The 27,949-nt window shown below is 30.5% G+C and overlaps 5 protein-coding genes across 5 annotated transcripts; 2 read left to right on the plus strand and 3 right to left on the minus strand.

Moving 5' to 3' along the window:
* The first annotated feature begins 2,535 nt into the window (after window positions 1–2,535).
* On the plus strand, window positions 2,536–4,426 carry LOC137822604 (small ribosomal subunit protein uS4y). The gene is made up of 3 exons (XM_068627513.2): window positions 2,536–2,782; window positions 2,863–3,244; window positions 4,075–4,426. The coding sequence occupies exons 1-3, from the start codon at window positions 2,755–2,757 to the stop codon at window positions 4,256–4,258; spliced, it is 594 nt and encodes a 197-aa protein (XP_068483614.1). The 5' UTR covers window positions 2,536–2,754; the 3' UTR covers window positions 4,259–4,426.
* Window positions 4,427–6,707: 2,281 nt separating this feature from the next.
* Window positions 6,708–7,679, plus strand: LOC137822605 (pectinesterase 3). The gene has a single exon (XM_068627514.1). The coding sequence runs from the start codon at window positions 6,841–6,843 to the stop codon at window positions 7,525–7,527; it is 687 nt and encodes a 228-aa protein (XP_068483615.1). The 5' UTR covers window positions 6,708–6,840; the 3' UTR covers window positions 7,528–7,679.
* A 4,151-nt stretch (window positions 7,680–11,830) lies between these two features.
* LOC137821638 (transcription factor ILI7) lies at window positions 11,831–12,839 on the minus strand. Its single transcript, XM_068626321.2, has 2 exons — window positions 12,536–12,839; window positions 11,831–12,314 (listed from the first exon to the last, which is right to left on the minus strand). The coding sequence occupies exons 1-2, from the start codon at window positions 12,662–12,664 to the stop codon at window positions 12,156–12,158; spliced, it is 288 nt and encodes a 95-aa protein (XP_068482422.1). The 5' UTR covers window positions 12,665–12,839; the 3' UTR covers window positions 11,831–12,155.
* Window positions 12,840–14,975: 2,136 nt separating this feature from the next.
* LOC137821860 (ribosomal protein L29 family protein) lies at window positions 14,976–17,272 on the minus strand. The gene is made up of 4 exons (XM_068626644.1): window positions 17,109–17,272; window positions 15,894–16,058; window positions 15,546–15,703; window positions 14,976–15,339 (listed from the first exon to the last, which is right to left on the minus strand). The coding sequence occupies exons 2-4, from the start codon at window positions 16,054–16,056 to the stop codon at window positions 15,232–15,234; spliced, it is 429 nt and encodes a 142-aa protein (XP_068482745.1). The 5' UTR covers window positions 16,057–16,058; window positions 17,109–17,272; the 3' UTR covers window positions 14,976–15,231.
* Window positions 17,273–23,914: 6,642 nt separating this feature from the next.
* OCT3 (organic cation/carnitine transporter 3) lies at window positions 23,915–26,337 on the minus strand. The gene is made up of 2 exons (XM_068626317.2): window positions 25,554–26,337; window positions 23,915–25,051 (listed from the first exon to the last, which is right to left on the minus strand). The coding sequence occupies exons 1-2, from the start codon at window positions 26,224–26,226 to the stop codon at window positions 24,159–24,161; spliced, it is 1,566 nt and encodes a 521-aa protein (XP_068482418.1). The 5' UTR covers window positions 26,227–26,337; the 3' UTR covers window positions 23,915–24,158.
* Between the last annotated feature and the right edge of the window lie 1,612 nt (window positions 26,338–27,949).

A 27,949-nucleotide genomic window follows, 5' to 3' on the forward strand; every position in this document is an offset into this window, starting at 1 on the left:
AATTAAAAGGAGACACTTCAAGAATGTTTCAATCCTTATACAAGTGCCAAGAAACCTCACCCACCAAGCTTACATACCAAGAAACATTACATAACAACAAAAACTTAAACGAACCTAAACTGATTTAGCTTGATTCATTATACAAAGGCCAAGATGTGTTTGATTCAACATTTGTCACAAATGCATAAAATCTTTTCTCTCCAACTCCTTGACTTTCTGTCATATTCCTACTGCCGCCAATTATATCATAGCACCAAAACTATTTTCACATATGCTAGGCTAGGTACTACCCAACACATTTGTTAAGAGAATTCCAACACTTCACACCAAGTCCATTCCTCCTCCTCTTTTAGAAGATGCCTTCCTTCCAAAAATTTCAGCATTTTGTTTAGTTGGAAACAAAGTATGTAAGTTTCAAGTGAGAGTATGATTAACCTATGTAAATGATATTCTCTTTCTTTATTCTCTCATAGAAGTTTTCTTTGTTTTGTCTTGCGGAATTTCTTTGGTGCATCACAGTTGGAAGTAGAAAAGGCATCTTAAACAACAATGCTTGGGTACTTTGCATGCCTTTTGTTATGTCAGATAAAAAAGAAGACATAAAAGAGTGTTACTCATTAAAAAATGAATACATTAAAACATTGTAGCAATTGATATTGTAAATGTTGGAGTTGTCTTAATGAAAATCTAGACCACATAATTATGTAAGGTCAAACTGGAGTCACCTGTAAGCTCACCACCTTCTGCCATTGTTGCATCAGATCTTATCTACAAGATAAATTTGAAATAATGGGATATTGTTTAAGTAAAATTAGTATGAAATTTACATTCTAACATTAACTTATGCAACCTTATTAGGTATGAATTGAATTAAGTGTAGTGTCTTATTAATTTAATAAACTATATTCTTGTTCAATTTAAAAAATATATTATTTATTTCAAGTCTTATTATCTTTGAAGCTGATTCTAATTTATGGCTACATGATTGGATATTCAGTTTAGTCCATTTAACAGTTTTTTTTTTATATATTTATTAACCTATTGTATTGGTAGATAATCATACAATATTTTATAATCAAGATCCAAACATATGACTAATGACTTTGGAATTATAATTTTATAAATGACATTATGAAAGGATTAATCTTTAACTTTTATATTAGTTATAATAAATTTTATAATATGATTTTCAAAATTCCAACACCAATCCCCCACTTTTTAAAATACTAATATTACCCTTTTGAAAATAAATTTAGCCATTGATAATGTTGGAGTGTTTTCAGTGTGTTTTGAAGTTTGTGATGTGTTTTGTGGTTGTGATGCTAGTAATGGTTGGTGATGATGATATTTAGTGGTGTTGTTGTTTAGTGGTGGTGCGAGGTGGTTGTGGTTATATTTTTGGTGAATATCTCGATTGAATTTTTGAGTTTCAGTTCTAGATTATGTAATCTAGAGATCTTTTTATATATTTTTTTTTCATATTTCATAATATATAATCCAAAATACAAAAATTGTATTTAAGAGTATACATTCTATAATACCAAAATATAATAATTGTATTATGAATTATACATTAAAAAAAAACCAAAGTCAATTAGTATTAATTAGATTTGTTTTTATTTTTTTTATATCTTTTATCTTTATCTTATTTTGTTTTGTCTTTATTTTATATATTTTATGTTTTTAGTTATTATTATTTTTTCTGCATTCTTTATTTATTTTTGTTTCTGTTTTTATTTTTATTGTTGCTGTTTTTTATTTTCTATATTTATTTATTTTCACATTTTTTCTTTTCATTTTAAGCATTAAGTGTAACATTTACATTAGTTTTTTTTAGGATTTTGCATTTAGGGTAGACACTTCAATATTATCTATGTGTCCACTACTAATTAATACTAATTAACTTTTTTTTTATAATTATGTCTTGTATTTTTTACTTGAAATTAATATGATTACATCATCAATAATAATAAAAATAAATACTAATTTATGTTTATAGATTCAACTTTTATATTGTTGTAGGGTTTAATTTTGTTTTTCTTTATTTAAAAATAATTAAACTAAACATTTTTAATTTATTATTATTTTTTTATTTTGTAAAAACTCATTTCTTTATTCATTAATTATATTTTTAACTATTTTAAACACGAAAAGTATTTATCCTTTTAATGCATTCAAAATTAAAAATTATCAATTTTTTTATTTATTTTTAAAATTGTGCTAAATAAAAAAATAAAAGTAAAAAGTGCTAGATTAAAAAAAATACTAAATGAGAAAATAAAAATGTAAATAATGTTAAAACTTCTTAATTTGGATAGTGCATATACAACATAAAAAATGAAAAAAGTTAAAAAAAAAAACCTGTTAAGCTGGCATGGCGAGACAATGAGCATCAAGTAGTTCCTCACAACATCAAAGGCCTTAGACAATGCCTCTCCTCCAAGCAAAATCGCAAAGTGAAACGGAGACGAGAACAAAATTTAGGTTTTTATTAACTTTTTCATTAAGAATAAAATTGACATTTCACTACGTATGTGGTGCAGGTGTAAATTTGGGGCTGCAGAAAGAAAGAAAGTGCTTTCGGTGAAGACGTTGGGCCTAATCTAATTTGTTAATTTCGCCGAAGCTGAAGTAATAGGGGGCATTAGGAATTAGGATTTTGTGATTTAAAAAGGCGAAACAAAGGGAGAGAGAAGATCGAGGGCGCAAGCAGAGCGGAGTAGGAAAACGGCACCGCCGTAGAAGACCACAGTCATGGTGCACGTTTCGTTTTACAGGAACTGTGAGTAGATGGATGAACACTCCCTCACAATGTCCAACAACCGTAATAACACCATTGATCTCTTTTGTTTTCTATGGCAGATGGAAAGACGTTTAAGAAGCCGCGTCGTCCGTACGAGAAGGAGCGTCTGGACGCGGAGCTGAAACTGGTGGGGGAGTACGGCCTGCGCTGCAAGAGGGAGCTGTGGAGGGTGCAGTACGCCCTCAGCCGTATCCGCAACAACGCGCGTAACCTCCTCACTCTCGACGAGAAGAACCCGCGTCGGATCTTTGAGGGCGAGGCTCTCCTCCGCCGCATGTTCCGCTACGGTCTCCTCGACGAGACCCAGAACAAACTCGATTACGTCCTCGCTCTCACGGTCGAGAACTTCTTAGAGCGCCGCCTCCAGACCCTCGTCTTCAAGTCCGGCATGGCCAAGTCCATCCACCATGCCAGGGTTCTCATCAAGCAGAGACACATCAGGTCCTTTTCCACTTCCAAATCCGCTCCGTTTTCGTATTGATTTCAGTTCTCGTTGCTGCTTTTGCTCATTATCAATCTCATGCTTTCAATACTGAGTTGGGGATTTTTTTCCCCGAGTTTGCATTTTTTAAAATTTTTATGCTTTTTTCTGATTAAGGCTAAAATGCATAGACAGGAAAAGAAATTGAATGATCTTGATAATTTTTTTATAGTTTTTTACTTTCCTATTCTTGAAGAGTTTATATAGACGAGTATGTGGCTTATTGAATAAGTGCCTATTGCGTAAGTGTTTGTGAATTAGGTTATATTTGGATGTATTGAGTAATTATAGAACAAGTAAATGATGAGCAAACTGAATTAATTTTCTTTTGTTAATTGAAATTAGCTTAATTTGCTGCAGAAGTATATAATTGAAATTACCTTTTTCTTCTTCTTCTATAATTGCTTGTGAAGTAATATATGTAAATGGAGCCAAGTTGTTTTCATAATTGAAGATGAAATAGGGTGAGTTTATTTCATAAGGTTGTAAGATCTTTTTTTGTAAAGAGCTGATTGAAATAAGCCCAAAAGCAACCTGTGAATATATTGTGAGCTGTTTTAGGAAGTTCTCTCATACACTTGTATCAAGTGTTACCAAATCCTCTGTGTTGCCAGAACTGAGTATTGATGTATCAGCTTCTTATTTCGTATTTTTGAATTCTTTTAACTGCAAGAGCTGAATGTTTTACAAGAACTGATTGGTGATGTATCAGTCCAATTTGTTTGATATATTCGTAATTCATGTATTGTTTGGAGAATGACTTTTTTATTGTGTCATTTGGTATCGACAGGGTTGGTAGGCAAGTGGTGAACATCCCGTCTTTCTTGGTGAGGGTGGACTCACAGAAGCACATTGACTTTTCACTTACAAGTCCCCTTGGTGGAGGACGCCCTGGAAGAGTGAAGAGAAGGAACCAAAGGGCTGCTGCTAAGAAGGCATCAGGTGGAGATGGAGATGAAGAAGATGAGGATTAGAGTCTTAATGAAGCCTTTCTAGTGCATCTACTTTACGTGCCTAGATTATCGTTTTTGATTGTTATACATTTTCATCCTCGGTTCCTTGTTTGTGAAAACATTTTGCATGACATATTATGTTCTTTTCAACTTATATATTTTAAAGTATTAAGATTTTCTTTTAAATAATTTTGATGTTTATTGATTCATTTTCTGCCAACGAGCCTTAGTTTCTGAACTTCATATGCATTTGGTTTTTAGAAAATTACAGTGAAAGTGTGTTTGAATGGATTTCTTTGGTGAAATATTTAGTTATAGGAATAAATAGGTCCTCAATTATAGACCAGTCGATGTGAGTAATTTACCTCTAATCTGCAGCTAGTGTTTGCTTTGTAGTGGATATCTTGTAGTCAAAGCAAATGCTTACACTGTATTTATGAGTAGAAGAATAGTTGTGAATGAACATCAAAGAATCCATATACTTGAACTTGCTTTGGAAAGAGCCGAATTTTACTCAACCCGATCCAAGAAGTTTGGCTTAGCTTCGTAAGTAAAATGGTATATTAACAAAAGCATCACACCTCACATTATATCGCGTAACATTGATGCTCTCTAATCTCACAAGGCCAATTTCTAAGAATCAACCACCAATAGATCTTGATGGAGACTTGTATTTATGTGCTTAAGGTTCGTGTGCACTAATAGTCTGAAGTTGTATCTTTTGTTATGAAACACTTGGATCTCACATCATGTTTCTAAGATACAACGACTTTCAGTTGCAAGCTGAATTACATAAAATAGAAAAGATTGAATCGAGTATGTAAATTACTATTTCAGTTGCAAGCTGAATTACATAAAATAGAAAAGGGTTAAATCGAGTATGAAAATTACTATTGTCTTCTCTTAGTTTTTCAATTTGTTTATAATGTGAACATAACGGTTAAATACTACTACTACTACTCTTGGTACTATTCCTTGTGAAAATATTAAAATTTAGGACTGATAACCACTTATTTGTATGAGTTTTCAAACAAAAATTAAGCTTCCTAGTACATGACTAACCTAGTTTGAATTCGCAAAGACCCATCTCGCACAATTCCCTTGCTTCTAATATCTCTTTGAATATGAGGAAAAAATTGAATTCACGAAAAAAATAAATGTAAATAATAAAAAACAGAGCATAACAGACAAGAAAGAAAGAAATCGAAAATAACTACAATTGAGTAAAATGACTCAACGAAAACTTAAAAAATTGGAACTAAAAACTAATAACAATAAAAGTCTGGAATTAAAATGATAGAAAAATAAAATTGTATTAACGAAACAAAAAATAGAACATGTATCAGACTAATGAAGTAGAACTACACTAGATGAAAACAATGCGTGAATGGAAAAACAAATTAAAATTACAATTAAAATTTTAAAATAACACGTAAAGCACATGTATTATGAATAAAAAAAATTAATTATCATCTACTGGATCGTCTAAAAGTTGTATTGTATAAAAAAACTCTTTGTCTAATTGAATTATAAAAAACAAGAATGTATAAGTGCATAAATGTAAATGAAAAAAACTATAAACAACAAAAAATGAAAAGAAAAAAAAATTGAAGCGCGAAAACTATACAAACTGAAAATAAAACATACCTTAAATCGAAATTGTAATTAAAATGTAAATACAGACTTATAAATGTAGAAATTTAATGAAATTGCAATAAAGAGAATAAATTTCATTCGAGAACATTAAATAAAAATCATGATCAAAGTCATCTTCAACCTAACTTAATATTTTTTAGTGAGTTAAATAATAAGTTTGTCTAAATCTTAATCCCTAATCCAATCCACAAACACCTCTAATTTTATATGTATTTTTTTTATAATATTTTACATTAATTGTTATTTACTTTTTTAATATGTTTTTTTACTGTTCTTATGGAAGAGGACACCTAAATTAAAATGTTAAAATTTCATAATAATGTCTACAAAAGAGAATAATATTTTATATATATATAAATATTATAAATTTCACCATTAAAACCAAACTTGTAAGAGTTATATAAAAATAATAAAATTTATCTAAAATAAAACAAGATTTTATAAATGTTCTTATAAGACGGTTGCATTATAAGTAGTTTTTACTAATTCAACATTTGAATTTCCAAAAATATATATGAAAGAGAAAAAAAGGCTTAATTATGTTTTGTTTCCTTAAAATTTAGGGTAATTATGATTTTGGTCTCCAAATTAAAAAAAAGAAGTTAAATTTTAGTTTCTCATAAGTTCATAACTGAAAAAGATAATTTTAATCCCTATATATTAAATTTTAGATTCTAAATAGAATTTAAAACAAAAAAAAAAAGTTTTTCTGTTTAAGAACAAAAACAGTATTTTGATCAATTATTTTTAATTTTGAAAGACTAAAATAGGATTTATCAAAAAATTTCAGAAATTGAAACTATAATTAAAAAAATATTTAACATTAACACAAAACAAACCGTGTTGACTACGGTATTTGTCCAGCAATCGTTATTATTAGTTTCTCACAAATAAACAATTTGCAAAGAGAAATGAGAAGAGAAGCATAATCAGAGAAAGAAAGAAACATGGATTCTCTGAAAATGTTCAAAGGTTACGGTAAAATAGAACGCGATCACCACAAAATCGAAGATCAACAACGAAACCCTAAATCCCAAATTTCAAAACCCTTAATCACCACCACAATTTCGGCCTTAGGAATCCTTTTCCTCACTCTAACCTTCGCCTTTGCTCTCGCATCTATTGTTCACCACCGCACCACTGACTCACAACAGCTTCGCAACTCAGCCGACTACATCCGAGTCGTCTGCAATGTCACGCGCTTCCCCGCCGCCTGCCTCGCCGCCATCCCGTCCTCCGCCAACGCCACCGATCCCCAAACCATCCTCGCCCTCTCGCTCCGCGCGTCGCTCGATGCGCTCCAGAACCTCTCGTCCTCGCTCGGCGCGACGAAGGGAGGTGCGCTCGCCGACTGCAAGGACCAGTTGGACGACGCGCTGAGTCGACTCAACGACTCGCTGTCGGCCGCGGCGGCGCTGAACGACAAAGCAGTGAGCGACGTGCAAACGTGGGTGAGCGCAGCGTTGACCGACCAGCAGACGTGCCTGGACGGACTGGAAGAGGTGGGTGACGTGGCGGGCCTTGAGAAGATGAAGAAAATGATGAAGAGATCCTACGAGTACATCAGTAACAGTTTGGCTATTGTTGCCAATATTCGTAATTTGTTAAGCCATTTCAACATGACGCTCCATTGAACCTTTCAAATCGTTGCATTTTTTTTTACTTGGATCAGGTTTGGAATACCTGTGTGTAAATATAGTTAATTAATGCTATAATATGTGGCTGTACCAAGGTTATTGTACTATGGAGTTTGAAATTTTAATGAAGTTCTTTCTGTTCGTCAGAATATGAGGTGTCGGTGCAAATTTTAGTGAGCACAGATTTTGATATTGAATGAAATATATTTGTGAACTTTTGATTGTAATGAGTTCTTATTTTGAAAATTTTATTTAAGAAGGAAATTTTTAATGCATTTATCTTAGAGGGTTTATATGATATGATGATGTTTTTTTATTTCTCAGTTTTTAATGAGAATGGTGAAATTTTACAAATAATTATTAAAATGGGCAGATTTTAAAATTTTTACTTATATGGGTGAAGCCTTCCAAACGTCTATTGAAAATAATGAGTTAATAAAAATCACACTTTAGTACTTTCTTTCTTGTTCAATTTAGCATGGTCTACTGGATGCCTTTTTTCGTAAATTATATGACTTAGATGGTGCTTTGTGCAAGCATAAAATAATATTTTTCATAATTCAAAACAAGGTTATTTTCTATGTATTTATCAAACATCTGAGTGAGATTGGCTAGACATTCATCAAAGGAAATATTGAAATCATCCACGAAACTTCTATGCAATGCTCAATCAAGTAAAAAAAAAGTAAAAAAAAATATTCATCATATAGTACTGGAAGGTTTCAATGACATTGCAGGGACCAAAAAGGCATCCTTCAATATACAAACATTCCAAAAGGGGATGCAAATATGTGCTAGTCTTCTAGTGCAATACTGATGGAAACACCTTTAAACGCAACGAAAGATTAAAAAAGAATTTTTAACTTTTCCTCAAAGTTTCTTAAAGAGAAACTTACTTTACCAATGAAGGTCTCTGGTTTCAGAATCAAGGAAAATAATACTCTTATTTTTCAAGACTTTGAGAGAACCAAAAGACATGCAAAATGCAATTCAATTCTCATTCCAAAATTAAAAAATAACACATTATCATATGATATTCACGAAAAATAATATTTTTTTTTAAAAACATAATTCAACAATTCCTAAATTAAAAAATAACACATTATCATATGTTATTCACGAAAAGTAATAAATTTTTTTTAAAACATAATTCAACAATTCCTAGTGTTGGTATGAGGTTCAACTTTTAAGGTTGAGAGCCTAATTATGTTTAAGAGGAAAAGATCAAATAGCAAATATGACAAGTATGGAACCAAAGTTGATTGTCAAAGGACTCTTCAGGCATCCTACCTCTAGGAGGAAAACTTTTCCTACTGAAAAAGATTGGATGAAAAATATACACAAAGTTCACAGATTATCAGTTGTGACAAATTATCATTAAGGGTGAAGATCTCATTCTAAAAAGGAGGATGGAAACATGAAAGAATAAAACTAGATGAAGTTAAACAATAAGGCAAAATATACCTTCATCTATGCACTTTCTAAGAATGATTAGAAGAAAATGTGCAGGTTTAAAACTGCAAAAGAGATATGAGATTCTCTAGCTTTTAACTAGGAAATGAATGAGGATATAAAACTTCATAAAGTCGTCATACTTACCTGCCAGTATGAAGCTTTCACCATGAAGGAGGTGAAAATATGGACAAAATGTTTTATAGAATGCACATATTCTCGAGCAAGATGTGATCTCTTAGACAAAGCTTTTCTAACTGAAGTTGTTGGACAACATGCTTAAGATATGAAAATTCAAGATGAAAACCATTACTAAGGTGAAAGACCTCAAGAAACTCATTTGGGATGAGCTTCTTGGGATTTTGAGAGTTTATAAAGCCTATTTGTAGGATAGAGAACAAAAGAAAGCTATAATAGTCATAGAGAAAGCACTTTAGGCCAAATCTTTCACAAAGTAGACAACCATCAAATGAAACGAAAACAAAGTCATTAAAATTCAAGAAAACAACCGAAAACATATATGGGGAGAAGTCAGATTGATGATGAAACCTTCCTAATATCCTTGAAGGTTTAAGTAGTTGCTCAAACAAGAGGGCAAAGAAACATAAGGTTTTCTATAAAAAGAGAAAACTCGTATAGGAAGAAAGAGGAAGAAACCTCATAGAACATCGTTTGCTTTGAGTACAATAAGTCGAGAAATGTAAGAAATGAGTGTCCTAAGCTAATTAGAAAGCATCACTCAACCAAGAAAAACCTTATGGCAACCTGGGAAAACTCAGACTCAAGTGCAGAAAAACACTCAAATCTTTGTCTTATGGCAGATATAGAAAAGATAATATCTAACCTAATTCTTGTTTTTATGGAATCTCATACTCATTATGCTCATCGTCTGATGAAGATGAAGAGAATGATATATCTTCTGAGGATATTCTCACCAATTGTAACTCTATCTCTAAAAATATCTTGAGTTAAAACAAATTTTTAAAGTCTTGATTTATAAAATGAGAAGCTAAAAAGAGAGATCAACTTATAACTAGTGTTCAAAAGTTAGATGTTGAAAAGAACTTTTGCAAGAAAAGGAGACATGCTCTAAGGATGATTTAAAAAAAATGCTAATAGTTCTAAAGCTTTAAATCTTCTCTTTGCAACTTCAAGAGATATATCTGACAAGTTTGGTCTTGGATATGATCTGATGGGAACAAAAGAAAGAAAAATCATTTTATAAAATATTTTAGAGCTACTAGTAAAAACTATGGGAAGTCTTGACATACCCATGTCAGATGCAAACAAATAAAACAAATACCCAAAACTAATAAGAAAGAATCCAAAAGGATTTTAGAACCTAAGAAACTCATAAATTCCTGTTGCAAATATGCTATACGGGAAAAGGTCAAGAACAAAGTTGGTTCTTAAATAGTTCTTGCGACACATGACGATACCAAGTCTATGTTCCTAGACCTCCAAAAACATGAAGGTGGAAAAGTAGCTTTTGATGGAGTCAGAAAATGTAAGATAACATTATTAGGTCTATAATATATCCTCTGTAGTCTACATTCAAAATTTCTTACATGTAGAAAGACTAAAATAGAATCTGTTGAGCATAAGTTAGTTACGTGACAACGGTTATATAATATCTTTTAACAAGGATACATGTGTAGTCTTATTCATCTGATTGACAAATTGTATTCACAGCCAGACGAAAAAGCAATTTCTATGAGATTGATCTCTTGGACTTAAGTAAGTGAAAGGTCACCTACTTGTTATCGACAAAAGATGAGAGATGACTTTTGCATAGGAAATTAGAACATTTAAACCTCAAATATATTTCAAAATTTTTGTGGAAAAATCTTATATGAGGTCAACCTAATCTTTCATGGAAAATTTATATTCTATGCAAAGCATAGCAGAAGACGAAATAGTTAAAAAGATTTTTCAAACCCAACCATTGTGTTTCCATTTCAAGGCTCTTAAACATTTTGCATATGGATCTATTTGGTCCAACGAGAACCTTGAGTCTTTGTGGCAAGCAATAAGGGCTGCCCATCATTTTTTTTATCAGCAAAAGAATAAAATCATTAAATGAGGAACATTTTAAGATGTTCCAACCCTATAACACACAAATGTTATGTTTCATATATAACTTTCCAAAACCACGTCCAAACCCAATCTAGAATTATACAAACAAAATGAATATCCTATTAAGATGTGAATACATGATGAAACAACTAATTGAGTCCCATCCCTACATAGATAATTCTAACAGAAGAACAAAACGGAGTCTCGAAAAGCTATTGATTCCAATATGATAGATTAAGCAACAATTACACTCCCTGCCCAAATTTGTTTTCTCTATACATAATGTTAGCCATCATTAATGTCTATTCTAGATATACATGGGTTTTCTACCTAGCTTACAAGAGTGAGTTTTTCCATGTATTTTAAGTATTGTACAAAAGAGTACAAATTTTGCAATGTTGTTGTATCTCTATTCTTAGAAATGACCATGGAACACAGTTTGAAAATGGAGAATTTCAAATGTCTTCAAATGGTATACCCAGCAATTTCTCTTCACATGGAATACCTCACCAGTGAGGTTATGAAAAGAAAGAAAAGAAGACTATAAGAATAATGCTTTGTGAAAACTCAATTCCAAAGGCAGTTAACATTATTTATTATGTTCAAAATAAAATACTTATAAGACCTATTTTGGAAAAGACTCCTTATATATTACAAAGGAATAGAAAATCCAACATTAGTTTTTTTCATGCTTTTGGCTATGCATGTTACATCCTTAACATCAAGGATCGAAGTAGAAATTTGACTCCAAAATTGAGAAAGCTCTAAAAAATTAAAGACATACAAATTGTAGTAAATATTAAATTTGTTGATTTCTCTTACACTGATAGGAAAGTATCAAATCTCAAAAATTATCTTGTAGATTTGCGAATAAACAAACTAAGCGAAACTAGGATAGACAAAGATTCGTCTTTTAATGCTACATAAGGGATAAAACAAAGACAAAGCACCAGACGAAGTTGAAGCATCAGATAAGGGACAATCTGAACCTAATCAGTCAAGTCAAACAATTCAAAAAGGAGTGAAGATACGTTTCTTCTCACCCCAAGATCAGATCATGGGAGAAAGAAATGACGGTGTGAGAACCAGATTTTCTTTCAGAGATGAAGTTTTCTAAGACACTCCTCGTCAACATCACTAGTGTATGCAGAATTCACTAACTCTGCTAGCCTTTCACCATGCTCTTTTACCTCTCTCTGAAGCATACTGATGTGAGAGCAAGTTTCCTTTATGATCTGCATCATGCTTACTGATGCCTGCAGCAAAACATAGATAAGATTTTGTTGAGATAATGAAAAAGAAATCATCTTTAAAGAATTACTATATTTACTACCAGTATCACCTCTGGGTGTAAGGTAACATTAACTGCTATTGTGAGATTCGTCATGGACTATAGACTATATATGCATCGTAAACATAATGTAATAATGTTCAGAATGAAGAAAGATAATGATCAAAACTTCTAAACTTCACATACCTTGGTGTGTAATACCCTTGAGTCGCTTCTTTGGTTTAGTTTTGGCAGCAGTGCTTGTAGCCTCATCATTAGATCATTAATCCCACTTTCTGTGAATTTTGAAGTTCTGGAGTTTCTCCTGCCAGACATGCTGAAAGTTTTAAGTTTTGCAATTGTGCTCACTTTGATGTGAGAGTTGGCATCAAGAAACTGAAAATGCTTAAATGGAGGAAGAGGGAGGGGCTAAAACTGTTTTTTATACTGATAATATACTTTGTTGACACTGTGAACAGTGAGAATTAGATGACTATAGATAAACATCAATAAACTAGAACTGTTTATGTGGAGGCCCATTCATCACACAATTTTAACTACAGTGGTTTTGAGAGTTGAGACTCATTGCCTAATATAATCCTTATAATGTACTGCACCATGATGACTCATGAACTTATCTGATATAAGTGTGTATCCTTAAAGACAGCCCCATACACATCAAACGGTATCTTCTTGTTTGTTTTGTGGGAAAATTAAGGTTGGCAAGACATTGCATTCGCTGTGTCAGTCATTGCTTGGGCAATATTCCTTTTGTTAATTGGTTTTGCTTGTTGGTTTCAATCACTACCAGTCGTAATGTGTAATGTTCTCATCGGTTATGGAACTTTTGTAGGTTAGGCCATCAAAATCTGACCCAATCTAAACTGTAAAAGCACAGTGCATTGATATTAAAGAGTGATTAAACAATAATGACCGACTTTTATTAACTTAGTTTGTTAATGAGAAATGTCAGCAAAACAGCATAATCTTAATCACACTTTTGAATACACTTTGTATTATTAGTTTAAATTTATTAAAAACTATGAAAACTTTTATAATCTTATTAAATTTTAATCGATAATAAATAATATATTTAAAGGAGTATATTAGAAAATATGTTGATAACACTCTTGTTATATAAAATGTGCAATCTTGTAAGTTGAACTATTTGCCGCATGCTTAGGTCTCCATTTGGAAGAGATTGAAGTATGCTGAAACAATCCTTTTACATATTTAAAACTCAACAAGCATTTTGAGGTTGAAAAACAATTTTCATTAGCCTGAATTTGTAACTTAAAATTTAGAAGTGGCTTTCTTAAATTTTGACTTAGGAGAGTTAATCACATGTATCTTTTTATTAATTCAGTCTAATCCAAGACTAGTTACGAGATTCAGATTTTAGAAATTAAACTTGATACGTTCCAGGCTATACTTGAAGAACTCTTAACTTGGTATAGTGTCTCATATTTCCTGAGGTTGTCCTTACTATGTAGAAATGGGTTACCCCTCACCATGTTACGCCAAATTTCAACGGACAAAAAGGCTGTTAATATTGCTTCAAAGGGTGACCAACGTTTATGCCCACAAAATTTTTCAAAAATGTTATATCTGCTACTAACTAGAAAAGTTACGTAACAATTGTCTTATCCAAAATTGGCTCTTTTTTAAAGATTTATCATGTTTACACAATCAATGTTAATGACTTACTTTCGCTTTGTCGAATACTTGTAGTACCTTTACTTGGTAGGCAAAATTCATATTTTAACTTTAATCCCCTAACCCGTAATGTCATCTATTGTGTTAACTCCAATATTTTGTGCTAGGCACACAACATTTCATTATGTTTTTTCGTCCAAAATGTCCTCTTGAATGGAAAGGCATTACATTAAGTACACAAAGAAAATAGTAATTTCAGCACATTCTCAAATTTTAGAAACAGTTAAAAAAAATCAAGAAATGTACTATTAGATTTTATTGACAACCTTAAATTAGAAAATCTACTATTTTCTCTACAAAAATTTATCCGGAGAAATTAACAAAAAAACAATGAAAAGACCAAATATTGAATTACATAGCAAGAATTTGCACGCATAAGGGAAACTGTTCTAAAGAATCTCACCTCAAGAAATCATAAAAAAATTTATAATTTTCCCAAAGCTACTCTTTTAGCAAATAGGTGTCAATTAATAAATAATACGTAACATTTAAACAGTGAGGCAACGAGAGAACGTGATGGAGGGGATCTTGTGATATAATAGATTAGGTCTTCTGCAGAAGGTAGCGATGAAAACACTGAGGGAGCACAGTGGCAGGGGATATGGGAAGAAGAGAGAAGGAAGCTGGAGGGGGATGAGAAGGGTGAGGGAAAGTGGTTTGAATTCAAAGAGAGTGACAGAAAAAAGAAGGTAGTACGGTCATCTAATACTTAATAAAAAAAGTGTCACTTAACAAATTTAACATAAAAGTCCAAAAAGGGTAAAACATAGGGTCCGTGTAATTTGTTCCATGTTCTAATCGACAATTATTTACTTTAAAGGTTGCCCTTTAAAGTAAGTAACTAAAGAAAAACAGAACAAATTGCACAACCTCTAATATGACAATATGATAACACCTGTTTGTTGAGACATCTAAAAGTAGGAAATAGAAATTAGGCAGCAAAACATTTATGATTTAACTCACTTAACACTTTATCAAGTTATAGACCGCTAGGAACAATGAATGCTTGATTAGATTCCCTCTAGACTGACTAATACAGAACCAAGCAAAAATCATTAAACGGTAAACTCCTTCAAAATAATATTTTTGGACATTCAAGTTAGCAAACTTATATCTGCAGATGTAGATGTCCTATTGCTACAGCATACCGAGTAATGCCGTCACATGAACAGGTCCAATTCAAGTTATTAAAGAGCATTTATCATTTTCTTCATATCGGCAGACCTCCTGGGATCTGGTTCTTCAATTGCTCTCTCGGTAAGTACATGCTTGATGCGACACATTGACTTCCTCACCTGATTTCACATACCAAATAAATCAATAAAATGCATAGGTGTTTTTTTGGTTCCACATACACAGTTAACATTTGTAATTCACTGTTCAGGAAAAAAAAAGATAAGACAAGACCATTGTGATTGTTCTAATACCATTCATCCATGTAACTTCGGTTAACAAGAGCAACACATGTGTAAGGCAGAACAAGTGCAAAGAGAGGTGATACCTTAGAGATGCGCTCTGGGTTAGGAAAACGCAGGTTCTGTGCATTAAGCATTTGACGCTGAGTCATCAACATGTTCTTCTCCTTTAACAACACATACCACAACTTATGAAGGTCGTCCCAAGATTTCAGGCGCAGTTCAGAAGCCTTCCAACCCCGACCTAGCAATAAACATTAAGAAAGATAATAAAAAGAGACAGCTATTATCAGAACAAAAATAGCATAACCTTCAAAGCTCAACGGTGAAAATCAAGAATTTCGGTTGTACTGAACCATTGTGGCTACTGCATGAAAACCAGTGAAAGTTTTCACAATAAATCCATTTGAAAACAAGAGGTGCACGATGCATACCATAAACAACAGGTTTGTCATCGTCTGGGCTCCTGTCTGCCTCAAAGAACTCCTGAAGGGGATTGCGAACTTCTCTGCCACCAGCAGGAGCTGTAGTGGCATACTGTTTTGATCTAGCAGCAGCAGCAAAGAGTGTTCGTCCAAGTGTTCTATGCAAAAACATGGCTGCATTGCCAATCATATTTATTGTATAATGTAAGAATCCAGATGACAAGAAAATGCCCATACAAACAATGTTATCAAAATTAAATCAAATAGTATCTTATATCACATTCGCATGGATTTTCCAGGCAATGTATCATTGAGTATGATCAAGTAAAAACTGAAAAATCCCATCATTTAGGTAAACAGTTGGAAGAAAGTGCAACTCTGAAATTCAAAAATCAATTAGCGGACTAGCCTTCCCCTATTATTTTACACCCACACATGCACAGAGCTATGCCAGCCAACTAAGTTTTCCACTTCATTACAAGTTCATATTATGTTATTAGATGATCCCAAGATTCGAGACACCAACTGATACAATGCACTCTTGCAGAGTTGCACTATATCCACATAATGAAGCAAGTCTAGTAGAAAACACACAGATAAGGGGTAAAAGAAAAGGAGGAAACACGAGAAATATTCAGAGAATTCAAAATATTCATCGTGAGACACCCTGCCAAAATGTGCAATTGACTAGTTGACAGTGAAAAGGAACCTTCTATTAGACAACTAATGATGGTGAATGAAAAAACGTGTACTTTGACATATTGAACGTTAAATTGGATTCATAGTTCACACGAACAATGTATATGCCTACAAGCACCCAAATCAATGTACGCAAACGCATCAATTTGAGGTTACACTGGACGAAAAGTATTTGTAGGCAAGCGATATCTGACAAAGAAACCAAAAAAAAAAATCAGATTACTGGACTACTAAATCACATTTTGAGGGAAAAATGCGTTTCCACGATTCAGACCAAATATCGAACAGTTTGTGGGCAAAATCAAATATATTGCAAAATGAAAAAAAGTGAAACATTGTGGACAACAAATAAACAAGAGCGTATAGAGGGAAATTAAAGAAACATGAAAAACTTCACAAAAGGGGGAAATAGTTACGTAAATAATACTCAGCTCCACTGTAATAGGTCTTGGGGAAGTCAGATCCACAAATTGAAAATTAGAAAAATGAAAAACAAACCAAAACAGGAATAAGAACAAAACAAACCTAACGAAGGAACCAGACAGCGCTGCAAATATGAAGTGAAGATGAAACTATTAAGATGGGTTTAAGGGTTTTCCAGGAGCAGAGGAGGAAGACGATATATTCTTTATTTCTCTTTACCTTTCACTCGTGTTCAGGTGTAATAAAAAAAAATCCTTAAATTACTCAACTTTAAACTGTTTGAAATTTTCTAAATAGGTATTTAGTTTCTAATCAGTATAATTTGTTAATAGTTTTTAACATTTTTTAAATCATCCTACCTTATAATTTTTTAATTCGAAATTTAATTTAATTAAGTTTTAATTATCTCATAATTTTTTTTGAATTGAGCCTTGTTAAAAATTTACAAATGTACAAAATATTGTTTTTAAGGACATATAGTTTTTCGTCTTTCAATGTTTAACTTTATGATTAATTCGTTCAATTTTTTTTCGATTTGTTACTAGTCGACTCTTTCTTATTAAAGAGAAAATAAACGTTGAATTTGAGGAGATTGAAAAAGAAATGAGTGAATTGAGTAAGTTGAAAACTAAAAATTATAAACAATACCATATCTTGAGTTGATGACAAAGAATTACTTAAAGAAATTAATTTTTTTAATACTTGATAATATTTTATTAAAATTTAATTAAAAATACTCAAATTAATAATTTATTTAAAATTTAATTAAGCAAGTTTTTATAAACTAACTTTAACACTTCTTTTTTCGGTTTACGAATATATATTTTATTTAAAAGTGTTTTCAAATATTTTACGTACTAAAAAGTATTATTAAAAAATTATTAAATAAAATTAATTTAAAAAACAATTAATTACTGTATTGATTAAATTAAATATATTTTATAAATTAAAAAAATATTGTTATTTAAAGTAGTTTTTATTGTTAATAAAAATTTATAAATTAAATATAATTAACTATCAAGATTTTAATTACCAATTTTAAAATTTAAAATAATTAATAACTAAAGTTTTAATAGCTAATTAAATATCAATATAAAAATTATTTTAAATATCAATAATTTTTTAATCTAACTTAATTTAATTAATATAATAATTAATTATTTTTTTCTAAAAATAATTTATATTTAATGATGTTCTAGCTGTGTATTCTAACTTTAAAATGTTTCACTGTAATTTTACAAAATATCCAATTAAAATGAAAAACATTTTAAAATAACTTTAATAATGTAGATATTGTAAATAATTAAAAATCAGTTTAAGAATACTTTTGAAAAATGATTATTATAAAATATATTTTAAGAAAAAATATTTTAACATTTTTATAATACATATTAATTTATGATTAATAGAAACTAAGTTTTTAATTGTAGCGCCATAAATATGATTTTGTTTTCTAGAATATGTATCATTCTTTTAGTTCAAATTATATTTTAAAATTAAGAAAATTAATTTTTAAAAATATTTCATCAATAAAATGTTGGATTACTTGATTTCACTTTATATATTTATTTGCATAGGATTCAACTCTTTAAAAGATAGCGGATAACATTATGTTAAGTTATATATCAAACATTCTTTTAATGAAATAATGAACAATACAAATAAATAAATATATATACATATATATCAAATTTTATTAATATTGGTTATTCTTTTTAAATATTCAGAAATTTTCTTATCTTAAGTAAAATGTCATTATTCTTTAGTATAAGATTGATATCTAGTATACATTTGTTCTTAAATGTAACAAAGAATTAGGGATTTATATATTGTGTATAGTGAAAAGATTGTCATGGTAGCAACTAGTAAAAATAGGTGTAGTTCACTTTGTGTATCTTTATATTTTAAATAGTTTTAAAAGCTCATTACAATACTTAGATTGGTTAAGAAATATACCATTTTTCATTTGTTTCACTACAATGCTAAGAAGACGGTTAATTTTTCCATTGTTGACATACACTTGCATGAATATGATGTCTCTCACAAATTTCATTATAAAGAAAATCTTATAAAATTTTCCTCTTTCATAATTTTGAGAAAACAATAAGTTGTTAAGTCTCTCCTATTGTTAATTATTTCATACATTTCTTAATTTATATAATATTTTTTAAAAAAACTTTTACATCTATTTTGATGAAGTTTAAATTTAATCAAGCATGCAAAAAAAAAAAAAAGCAAGAAGTAGTCTTGAAGTCTCTAACCTATCCATAGGATTATAGGACTATATGTTTCTACAAAATATATGTCTTCTTCTTTAGTTTCTTATTTATTCATCTTGTTTCTAAATATCCATTTGCTTCTACTCCATTTTCAACATCACCTATTATGTTACCTAAAGCAAGTATCTTAGACTCTCCATTCTTTTGGAAGATCATTGTGTGATGACGCATATTTTGATGGCATTTATCAACGAAATTAGATCTTTCAGTAATTATTGACCAACACAAATATGTGTAAGTAACTAGTAATATTATTATTTATTTTTTTTTACATGAAAAAAGTATTATTAAAAAGAGAAAAAAGAAAGAAAATACAAAAATGTGGGGAGACTAGACCAAAACCTATATGTTAACAAAAATTATACATAAGTACGCTATACCTATTCATGAAGAATTCTAAGAACAAATTATATATAAGCTTATTATACCAATGAAATGATTCTATATGAATCAATCCTAAATTAGTCAACTTATCAGCACACGCATTCCCTTCACGAAAAATATGAGTAACCCTAAACATGATTTTCCCACAGTAATTAAGACAAGTATTTCATTGATTACGAAGCATCCACGAAACATTAGTCCTAGCAGTAAACGCAACACAAACCAGACATTAGTAAGCCCAATCTTTTGAGCTTCCTCCATAGCATGTATAACTCCATAAAACTCAGCAACCATGCAGTCTGAACTTCAAAAAAACACAGAGAAAACACCAATAAACTCCTCTATACTCTCACGGAAAAAAATATTTATTATTATTTAAAACTTTTAAAATTATTATTATGTAAGTTTATTAAATTTAATATTATCAATTCGCTACAAGAAGAGAGAATAAAACTCAATTCTACTAAGTATAATGGAGGATTTGTAACCACTAGATTAAAGGAATTTTGTAATGATTATTATTATTATTATTCTTCTTATTATTATTAATATTATTGTCATTCTTATTATTAATATTAGTAATATTATACTTGTTAATATTATTATTAATGTTACTATTATTATTATTATTATAATTATTATTAATATTATTATAATAATTACTATTAATGTTGTTAATATTAATATGATTAAATTAATATTTTTATTTTAATACATATTAATATAAAATAAAATTATTAGTGTTACTTTTATAATAAATTATTAATAATAAGAAAATTATTAATAGAATTATTATAATATTTATTTTTAATATTATTATCATTATCATTATTATTATATCAATTTATTACATTAATATTTTTATTTTAATATGTAACATCCCAGAAAATACATCTAACTATTACAATACAAGTTCTACTACGGACTTGGAGTTTTTCAAAATATTTCTATTACAAGATTATAACTTATAGAAATATAAATATTAACAATATAAGGTTCAAAACTACATCACAAAGCCCTCTGACATCTATATGATCATATGCTCGTCTACGTAGTACAGTCATCGCAGTTCACAACATAACAAGAAAAACAAGAATAAGTTAATGAAAAGAAATTTCATAATATATATAATTCATGCAAAAACACCAATCAAACTAATAATTTGTAAACATTTCTTTAAATGTTGTCATATAAAATTTCAATACCAATTCTATCGTTCGTATAGACCACACATACATCTATTATCAATCAAAATCATTGAATTTCATTTCAATCTCACTGACTACACATGAGTCCACTGTCTTCCAGAAGACTCATTAAGTATGCCCCTACCAAAAACTAACACCTGATCCAAAGATTACCAACGAATCTAAGAGAGAGGATCAAGGTAAGTACAAACATCCAATATCGAGTGTCTATAGCGGGATCTAGTGTGTATGAACTCCCTCTCAGCTTCTCACCACCTGATCTTATGCAAAGATAGGTGCAGTGGAAATCCTTACCATGGCACAAGTTCAATAATGGGCATGGATGAGACATTAAGTAAGGAAAGTCAAGTTCTCTTTTTCTGATTGGATCTTATGCCCTGCATTAACATGGTAACAAAATAATTTGTTTGTATTAAAAGCTTTTTTGTTGCATGTATCATTATTGTGAAATAGTTCTGGTTATGCTTTGGTACCTTTGAACTGGCTGAAAGGCGTGGAAGGTTGAGTTTTATGGTGCAAGGTATGCTATGAATGAGAAGTGCTTTTATGCAAAGAAGTCATCAGAACGTGGCTTTGGAACCAAAATGTTAAAATTCATCATAAAAAGGAACATTATGGAAATGTGAGGTTATAGTTGTTTAGTTGTGAAAAAAGTGGTAGAAATGCAAGTTAGTTTAAAACAAAACTATAAAACAGCTTCAGTATGCTCTCAATAATGATGTAAAATTGGGGTGAGAGGAACGGTAGGTAAAAATGGAGAAGCTATCTTATTGCATATTATTAACAAGACAATCTTGTTTTTATCCTTTAGCTATGTAGAATGAGGGAATGTTAAAAAGCATGTTGCAGGTTTATTGAGAAGTACTGTTAGTATTGAACATATGATCAGAGATGGGTCACCAAAATTTATAGATAAAAGGAGCAAGCACACCTATCTGGATTTAAGAACGGTTGAATTTTTACTTATTATGTTTGTTAGATCTGTTTTATAAGCATGTATCTGGTTGGGATGACTTTCTTAACAGCAAAATTAATGTGTAATATGTCATGCATTTCTATGCAGATTAGTTAGGATATGTAAATAATTTTGCTGGATTTGATTGTTGTATAAGGGTTGGGACACCTTGAAGTGTTCCTTTTAATTTTAAATTTTATTTATTCTTTGTTGAAAAAAAATTAGAATTACCAATATTAAATTCACTACACTAAAAAGTAAAATTAGCTGCAAAAGAAAATGAAGGTGATGCTAGGAACCCTAAATAATGTCCAATAAGCCTTGATTATTAAAAAAAATAAAAAAATAAAACATGGGTAAGTGTGAGTTATATGGACATAAACTTAAAAAAAGAAAAAAAAAATTGTGTGGATCAAATGGTCACAACTGAAACTATAAATAATAAATAATAATAAAAATTTAAAATTTTGTAGGTTAAGCCCTAGCAAACATAATACATATATATATATTTAAATTAAATTTAAATATGTAATAAAATTATGAAGGTTAAGCCCACACTTGTTTAAAAATTGTGTGGTCAATCTGTTGACTAAGCCCATGCTTCTTTGAATAAACAATATAAAATATAATTTTGTGTGGACAACATATAGGCTAAGCACACGCTTGTTTAAAACTTATGTGGCCAACATCTAGGTTAAGCTCACGCTTTTTTACATAAACAATATAAAATATAATTTTGTGTGAGGAGCATGTAGGCTAGGCCTACGCAAAAAACACACCACTTGTATCCCACGCACCCGCTACTATTTTTATGTCGAGCATATTAGCTACCAAATTTTAATAATAACTACACTTTTGCATCCATTTATTATAGCTAATGTCCCTTTTTGACCCATGCTAATAAACATATTTTTTGTAGTGATTTAATAGAAATCAAACTACTTGAATAAATTTTAAAAAATATATACTAAATGCATTTAAAAGTATGAATTAATATTGCACAAAAATAAAGTAGATTTTGACATAATAAGCTCATAGAACATAATAGAACATTCATTACTATAAAAAGCTCATGTATAAGGATATATTTATAGTCATTGTTTATCGAGTCATTGTCTAAACATATATGTTATAGATAACTACTCAAGTCACCGTCTATAATTTTTATAAATAACAGTTTTAATTGATAACCGTAGTGACAACAATTTTATACATAATTGTCGTCTAATGTATTATAAAAAATTAAAAAAAGTTATTAGAAGAGTATGATACATTTTTGTCTAAAATCGTCGTTTATATTATATAAACTACGGTTTAGTCTGAACAATAGTTTATATTAATTTTTTTTAATACAATTTGTTTAATTTATATTTAATATACTTATGGAGATGCAGATATGTGACAGTAAGATATATAAATCCTATGAAATATTACAATATTTAAAGTAATCAAATTTCTATACACTAATAGTAACAAAATATGTTTAAAAATTTCTATACACTAAAATTGTTTATACACTAGAAGCAAATAAACTGAAACTAATACTATAGAACCTAAGATCTAATTAATAACAAATCATAATATATCCTAAAGTTGTAAAAGTTAGGAAAATATGTCGTCCAAACGTTTTTTTTATGTAATTCATTGATTCAAAATTAAATGGTGACACATCCATGAAATGTTACAGCACAAAATAAGTTGAAATAAGTCCATAAATTAAAGATTATTTTACATAAAAAGTTAGTTAAATTCAATGGGCAGTGGTTTTGGAGGTGGTTTATTTCATCCATAGAATATCGATGTGCTGTTATTTAGTTCTAGTTACTCAAATTAAAATAATTATATAAATTCATATATATTTTAGATTTTTGAAGAGAAGCTAATATATATGTTATATGTAATTCATAATAATTATCTTAAAAAATTGAATTTATGAAAAACTATTCAAAATAGCTTTTACTTGAATTAAAATTGATTTTTTCAGATTTTTTAAGTGAAAAAAAAGTTGATTTTTCCTTAAAGCTGATTATTTTCTTAAAAGAATATTACAATAAATGAAAAGAATATTGTAATAAATGGAGGTTATTTTCAATTTTTTATGCTTCTTCTTGAATTTTGGATCATCTTCAATAAACAAATGAAGTGCATACATATTTAACACAATTTTCTTCACAATTTCTTTTCAAATTTTTACACATCCACCTTCTTACACCTTCCACTTCCTAATCAAAACAAAACATATATATAAGAATTACAATTTGTTCACACTTGTCAATTGGCAAATCCACCGAACACGTTACACCACGTTTCTCAAAATCCAGAGAATTTAAGCCACCATGTCACAAGCCTGTTTCTCCTTGTTTTCTTCTTCATCCAAAGTATCACACAGTGCTCTCCCCCTTGTCTCTGGCAAGAATATTCCATAAATCCCACTAAAACCTATCACCAACCCAAAAACACCGTAACACAGAAACTTGTTCTCTCTTCCAGCACTCACCAGCATTGGACTGAACGCGCCACCAAGCACCACTGCTAACCTTGCCATAGACAGTGCTGAATTCCTCACACAAGTTGGGAACAGTTCCGTTGTGTAGATGAGGTACACGTTAAACGAGGAACAAGCACTGAAGAATGATATCAACTCGAACACTATTTGCAGATTGGTCCATGGCTTCACTTCAATGACGGACATCACACTGAAAACACCACTGAGGATAGTGAAGAGAAGGAGTGCAGGTCTCCTATCGAACTTGTCTATGAAGAAGAACACAATCAATGCAGAGGGTAACTCGGATAACGCATTGAAAGTGACACTCAAATAGAGGTTGAAAGACAGGTTTTGAAGGCCTAGTGGCATGCCATAATAGACCAATCCAATACCTATTCCCATAGCCATAATTGACACAAGCCTTCTAGAGGACCATTTCTTTTGTAGCAGAATTTTTAGGGCAGAGAACAGGTCCACGTTCCACGTTTCTTCCTTGTGGGACATGTTATTAATGGCCAAATCCACGTTGCTTTGAGTGACAGATGTGATGCATTTCAGCGTGGCCACGGCTTCTTCTCTCCTTCCTCGCACTAGAAGCCATCTCGGGGATTCCGTAACGAACACCTTCACCAATATGCAATAGATAATTGTTGTAATGGAAGTCCATAGGTAAAGGTTCCTCCACGACGAATTCTTGTTTGCGTAAGCCATGACTGGTAGGGACAAGAACCCTACATATGCACACAACAAACACATTCTTAAATTGAGATTAGTAAAACCAAACAATATTGTCTTATTGTTTTTAATATGAAAATAATTATTTATATTTACATTTGAGTTAAAAAAAATACTAATTAAAATTTCTTACAAACCATAAAACTGAGCAAGATTCATCAAAATAAGAGTGAAACCATATACATTTTAATAAATTTCTTTAATGTATTATGTTATCACTCAACAACAACTGAAATTAATTATAAGAAATTTTAAAAAAATAAAATAATGAATGAGATTTTCTTAGAAAACCTAAAATCACAGAAACCCTCTTGCAAGGGTAAAGAATGAAGTTTCCCAGAAAGTTTGATATATGAACTTAATATATTTTATTGAGAAAGATAAATTATTTTAACAAAAACATATTTTATTATCATTTTTAGTTGAAGTAAGCAAAAGAACATATAGGAATAGGTGAAAAAGATGAGTTACGACCTCAGGATCCGCATGCTTACGTACCTATAGTGAAGCAAAAGAAGCCGATGACACTGATCTGACCGCGCCGCCGTTTTCCGACGATCTCGGTGGCGAGCACGAGCGCGGAAGTGCCAATGGTGGCGCGAGCGAAGCCACAGAAGAACTTGAGCGCGGAGTAGACCCAAACATTGGGCGAGAGAGCGGAGAGAAGAGAAGTAATGCCCATGAGAAGGCACGAGAAGAAGAGCATGTTCTTGCGTCCGAGCGAGGAGTCCGCCAGCGAGGCCAGCACGAATCCTCCCACCAAGCACCCCATGAAGAAACTCGAAGCGGGAAGCCCAGAGATTACGGAGTTCGCGCACTCAAGACCCCACTCCGACACGGTGGAAGCATACGCAGGCGCATCCCACGCCCACCACTCCCTGGGGAGGTTGCAGAGTGTGGCGGCGGTGGCGCAGGCATTGTTGCCCTGGGTACAGCTCCACGAGGGCGGGGCGTCGGTGAAGACGGTGATGAAGGTCTGTTGGGCGTCGAAGAGCCAGGCGACGGAGACAAGGACTGATTGGAGAAACTGGGACCAGTTGAACTCGCCTATACAGAGTTCCACGGTGGATCCCAGCGATGGGTGGTGTTTATAGGGTGGTGATGGTGGTTCTTCTTGTGTGTCAGATGATGGTGGATATGGGTTGCAGAGGAGAGGGGTGGAATCTGCCATAAAATGAGAAAAATATACTATTTTTTTTTCTCTTGTGGTTTTCGCTTATGCAAATTGTGTGTATGCAAGGGGGTTTATATCAGTGAATGGAACCTTGGATCTTTCTGGATTAATCTTCAAATATTGAGTCTGTGGTATATTTAAGATTACGGTTGAAACTATATTCTTTAGTGTATAAACTATTTTTAAATTATAGAGAAGTTTTTTTTATATTTTTTTCTTATAAATTTTTGCAGACAAACTCTTTCAAATATATGTTCTAAATATATAACACCAGCCATTCTAAAATATACTCTAACATCGAATTAATTATTTTCACCAAAAATTATTAATTCCCCATCTTAATTTATTAAATTAGACAAGTCCACTGTAAATTTATAGGAAATAGTTTTGTTTTTACTTTATAGATTACTGGTATTTATGCTCTTTTGTTCAAACTAAGTGGGATCATTATGAGCTATAAAACATTGTAAGTATTTGTTTACATAAATCTCATTAATTGTTTTACAGAATTATTAGCTGCTGATTTCTTACCCGAATAAAAAGGCTACACACACACACACACACACACACATATATATATATATATATATATATATATATATATATATATAAATTAATGTAATAAACTAATAAAGTGTCAAATTAAATTAATTTAAAAAATCAAAATGAAAGTTTTGAATTTAAGAAGTTAAACTAAAGTTTTTAAAAAAAAAGATGAAAGAATATACTGATATACATAAAATAATTTTACATGGAAGTAGTCATTAATGATAAGAAAGTAACATCCAGTTGTTGATCTTATCTCTTAATCTGTCCCACTATACAGCTGCATCAAGTTGGAGTGACAACTTGTCACGTATTTTAACAAAAATAATAATAATCTTATGTAAACCAATACTTTATTTTGAATTTCGCAAAAACATGTACTGTGCCAAAAATTACTTTCTTTAATCAAAATTTATTTAGAAGTTAATTAACTCTATCTATATGTAGGGAATCAAACTAATGGTCAATGACAATGTTTAGAATATATTGACTAATAGAAAATATTTAATTATAATTAATGGAGTAATAAAACTTGGTATTAATAAGATAAATATAATAGTCATTAAGTGAAAGTCTATAAAAAATAAATTATGCACTTATTTTTTATTAAGAAAATATTTACTCCTTATTCATTGCATTTATGATAACTAATAAAAAAACTCGATTGCCCATAATAATTGGAATCTTAAAGTTTTACTTGTTATCTATGGCAATATATATAAAATACATGATCAAAATGTTATCATACACTTTTTTAAAGCAATTGTATTTACATAAAACGATTAAAAACAGTTTAAATAATTAGAATGTGATTTTCTTCTGTCTTTTAAAAAGTGTTCACCTTTAATTTTTTATTTTACAAATTGCGAGTAATAATACATTCTCTTCCTTTTCTTTTAAATTCTCATTCAAACTAAAGTTAAGAAAACATTAGTATTGATATGCTATATTATTTGGTGTGATTAATATTTATTTATTTCATATTTTATCTTTTAATTTTATAACTAAAAATTGTGTTTTTAAATTTTAAAATCAATCTTTTAAATCATTCTTAAAATTAAATTACATATATTCACTGTATTTATAAAATTTAAAATTATTAATAAATTAACATTTTAAAGTTATTCAAACTTAGAGTCAATTAACACAAAAAGACTAAAATCAAACTTATGTG

This window comes from Phaseolus vulgaris, chromosome 9 (genome assembly GCF_051622355.1).
Source record: "Phaseolus vulgaris cultivar YP4 chromosome 9, ASM5162235v1, whole genome shotgun sequence".
NCBI lineage: Eukaryota > Viridiplantae > Streptophyta > Magnoliopsida > Fabales > Fabaceae > Phaseolus > Phaseolus vulgaris.

Bases quoted from the DNA above. Each gene is read 5' to 3' on its own strand.
- OCT3 (XM_068626317.2), bottom strand. From the start codon at position 26,226: ATGGCAGATTCCACCCCTCTCCTCTGCAACCCATATCCACCATCATCT. The intron at 25,052-25,553 runs GTACGTAAGCAT...GTGCATATGTAG, and splicing joins CTTCTTTTGCTTCACTATAG to GGTTCTTGTCCCTACCAGTC.
- LOC137821860 (XM_068626644.1), bottom strand. From the start codon at position 16,056: ATGTTTTTGCATAGAACACTTGGACGAACACTCTTTGCTGCTGCTGCT. The intron at 15,704-15,893 runs GTATGCATCGTG...GTTTATTGCTAG, and splicing joins TGACAAACCTGTTGTTTATG to GTCGGGGTTGGAAGGCTTCT. The intron at 15,340-15,545 runs GTATCACCTCTC...ATGTGAAATCAG, and splicing joins ACCCAGAGCGCATCTCTAAG to GTGAGGAAGTCAATGTGTCG.
- LOC137822605 (XM_068627514.1), top strand. From the start codon at position 6,841: ATGGATTCTCTGAAAATGTTCAAAGGTTACGGTAAAATAGAACGCGAT.
- LOC137822604 (XM_068627513.2), top strand. From the start codon at position 2,755: ATGGTGCACGTTTCGTTTTACAGGAACT. The intron at 2,783-2,862 runs GTGAGTAGATGG...TTTCTATGGCAG, and splicing joins CGTTTCGTTTTACAGGAACT to ATGGAAAGACGTTTAAGAAG. The intron at 3,245-4,074 runs GTCCTTTTCCAC...TGGTATCGACAG, and splicing joins ATCAAGCAGAGACACATCAG to GGTTGGTAGGCAAGTGGTGA.
- LOC137821638 (XM_068626321.2), bottom strand. From the start codon at position 12,664: ATGTCTGGCAGGAGAAACTCCAGAACTTCAAAATTCACAGAAAGTGGG. The intron at 12,315-12,535 runs GTATGTGAAGTT...GTTTTGCTGCAG, and splicing joins CAAGGGTATTACACACCAAG to GCATCAGTAAGCATGATGCA.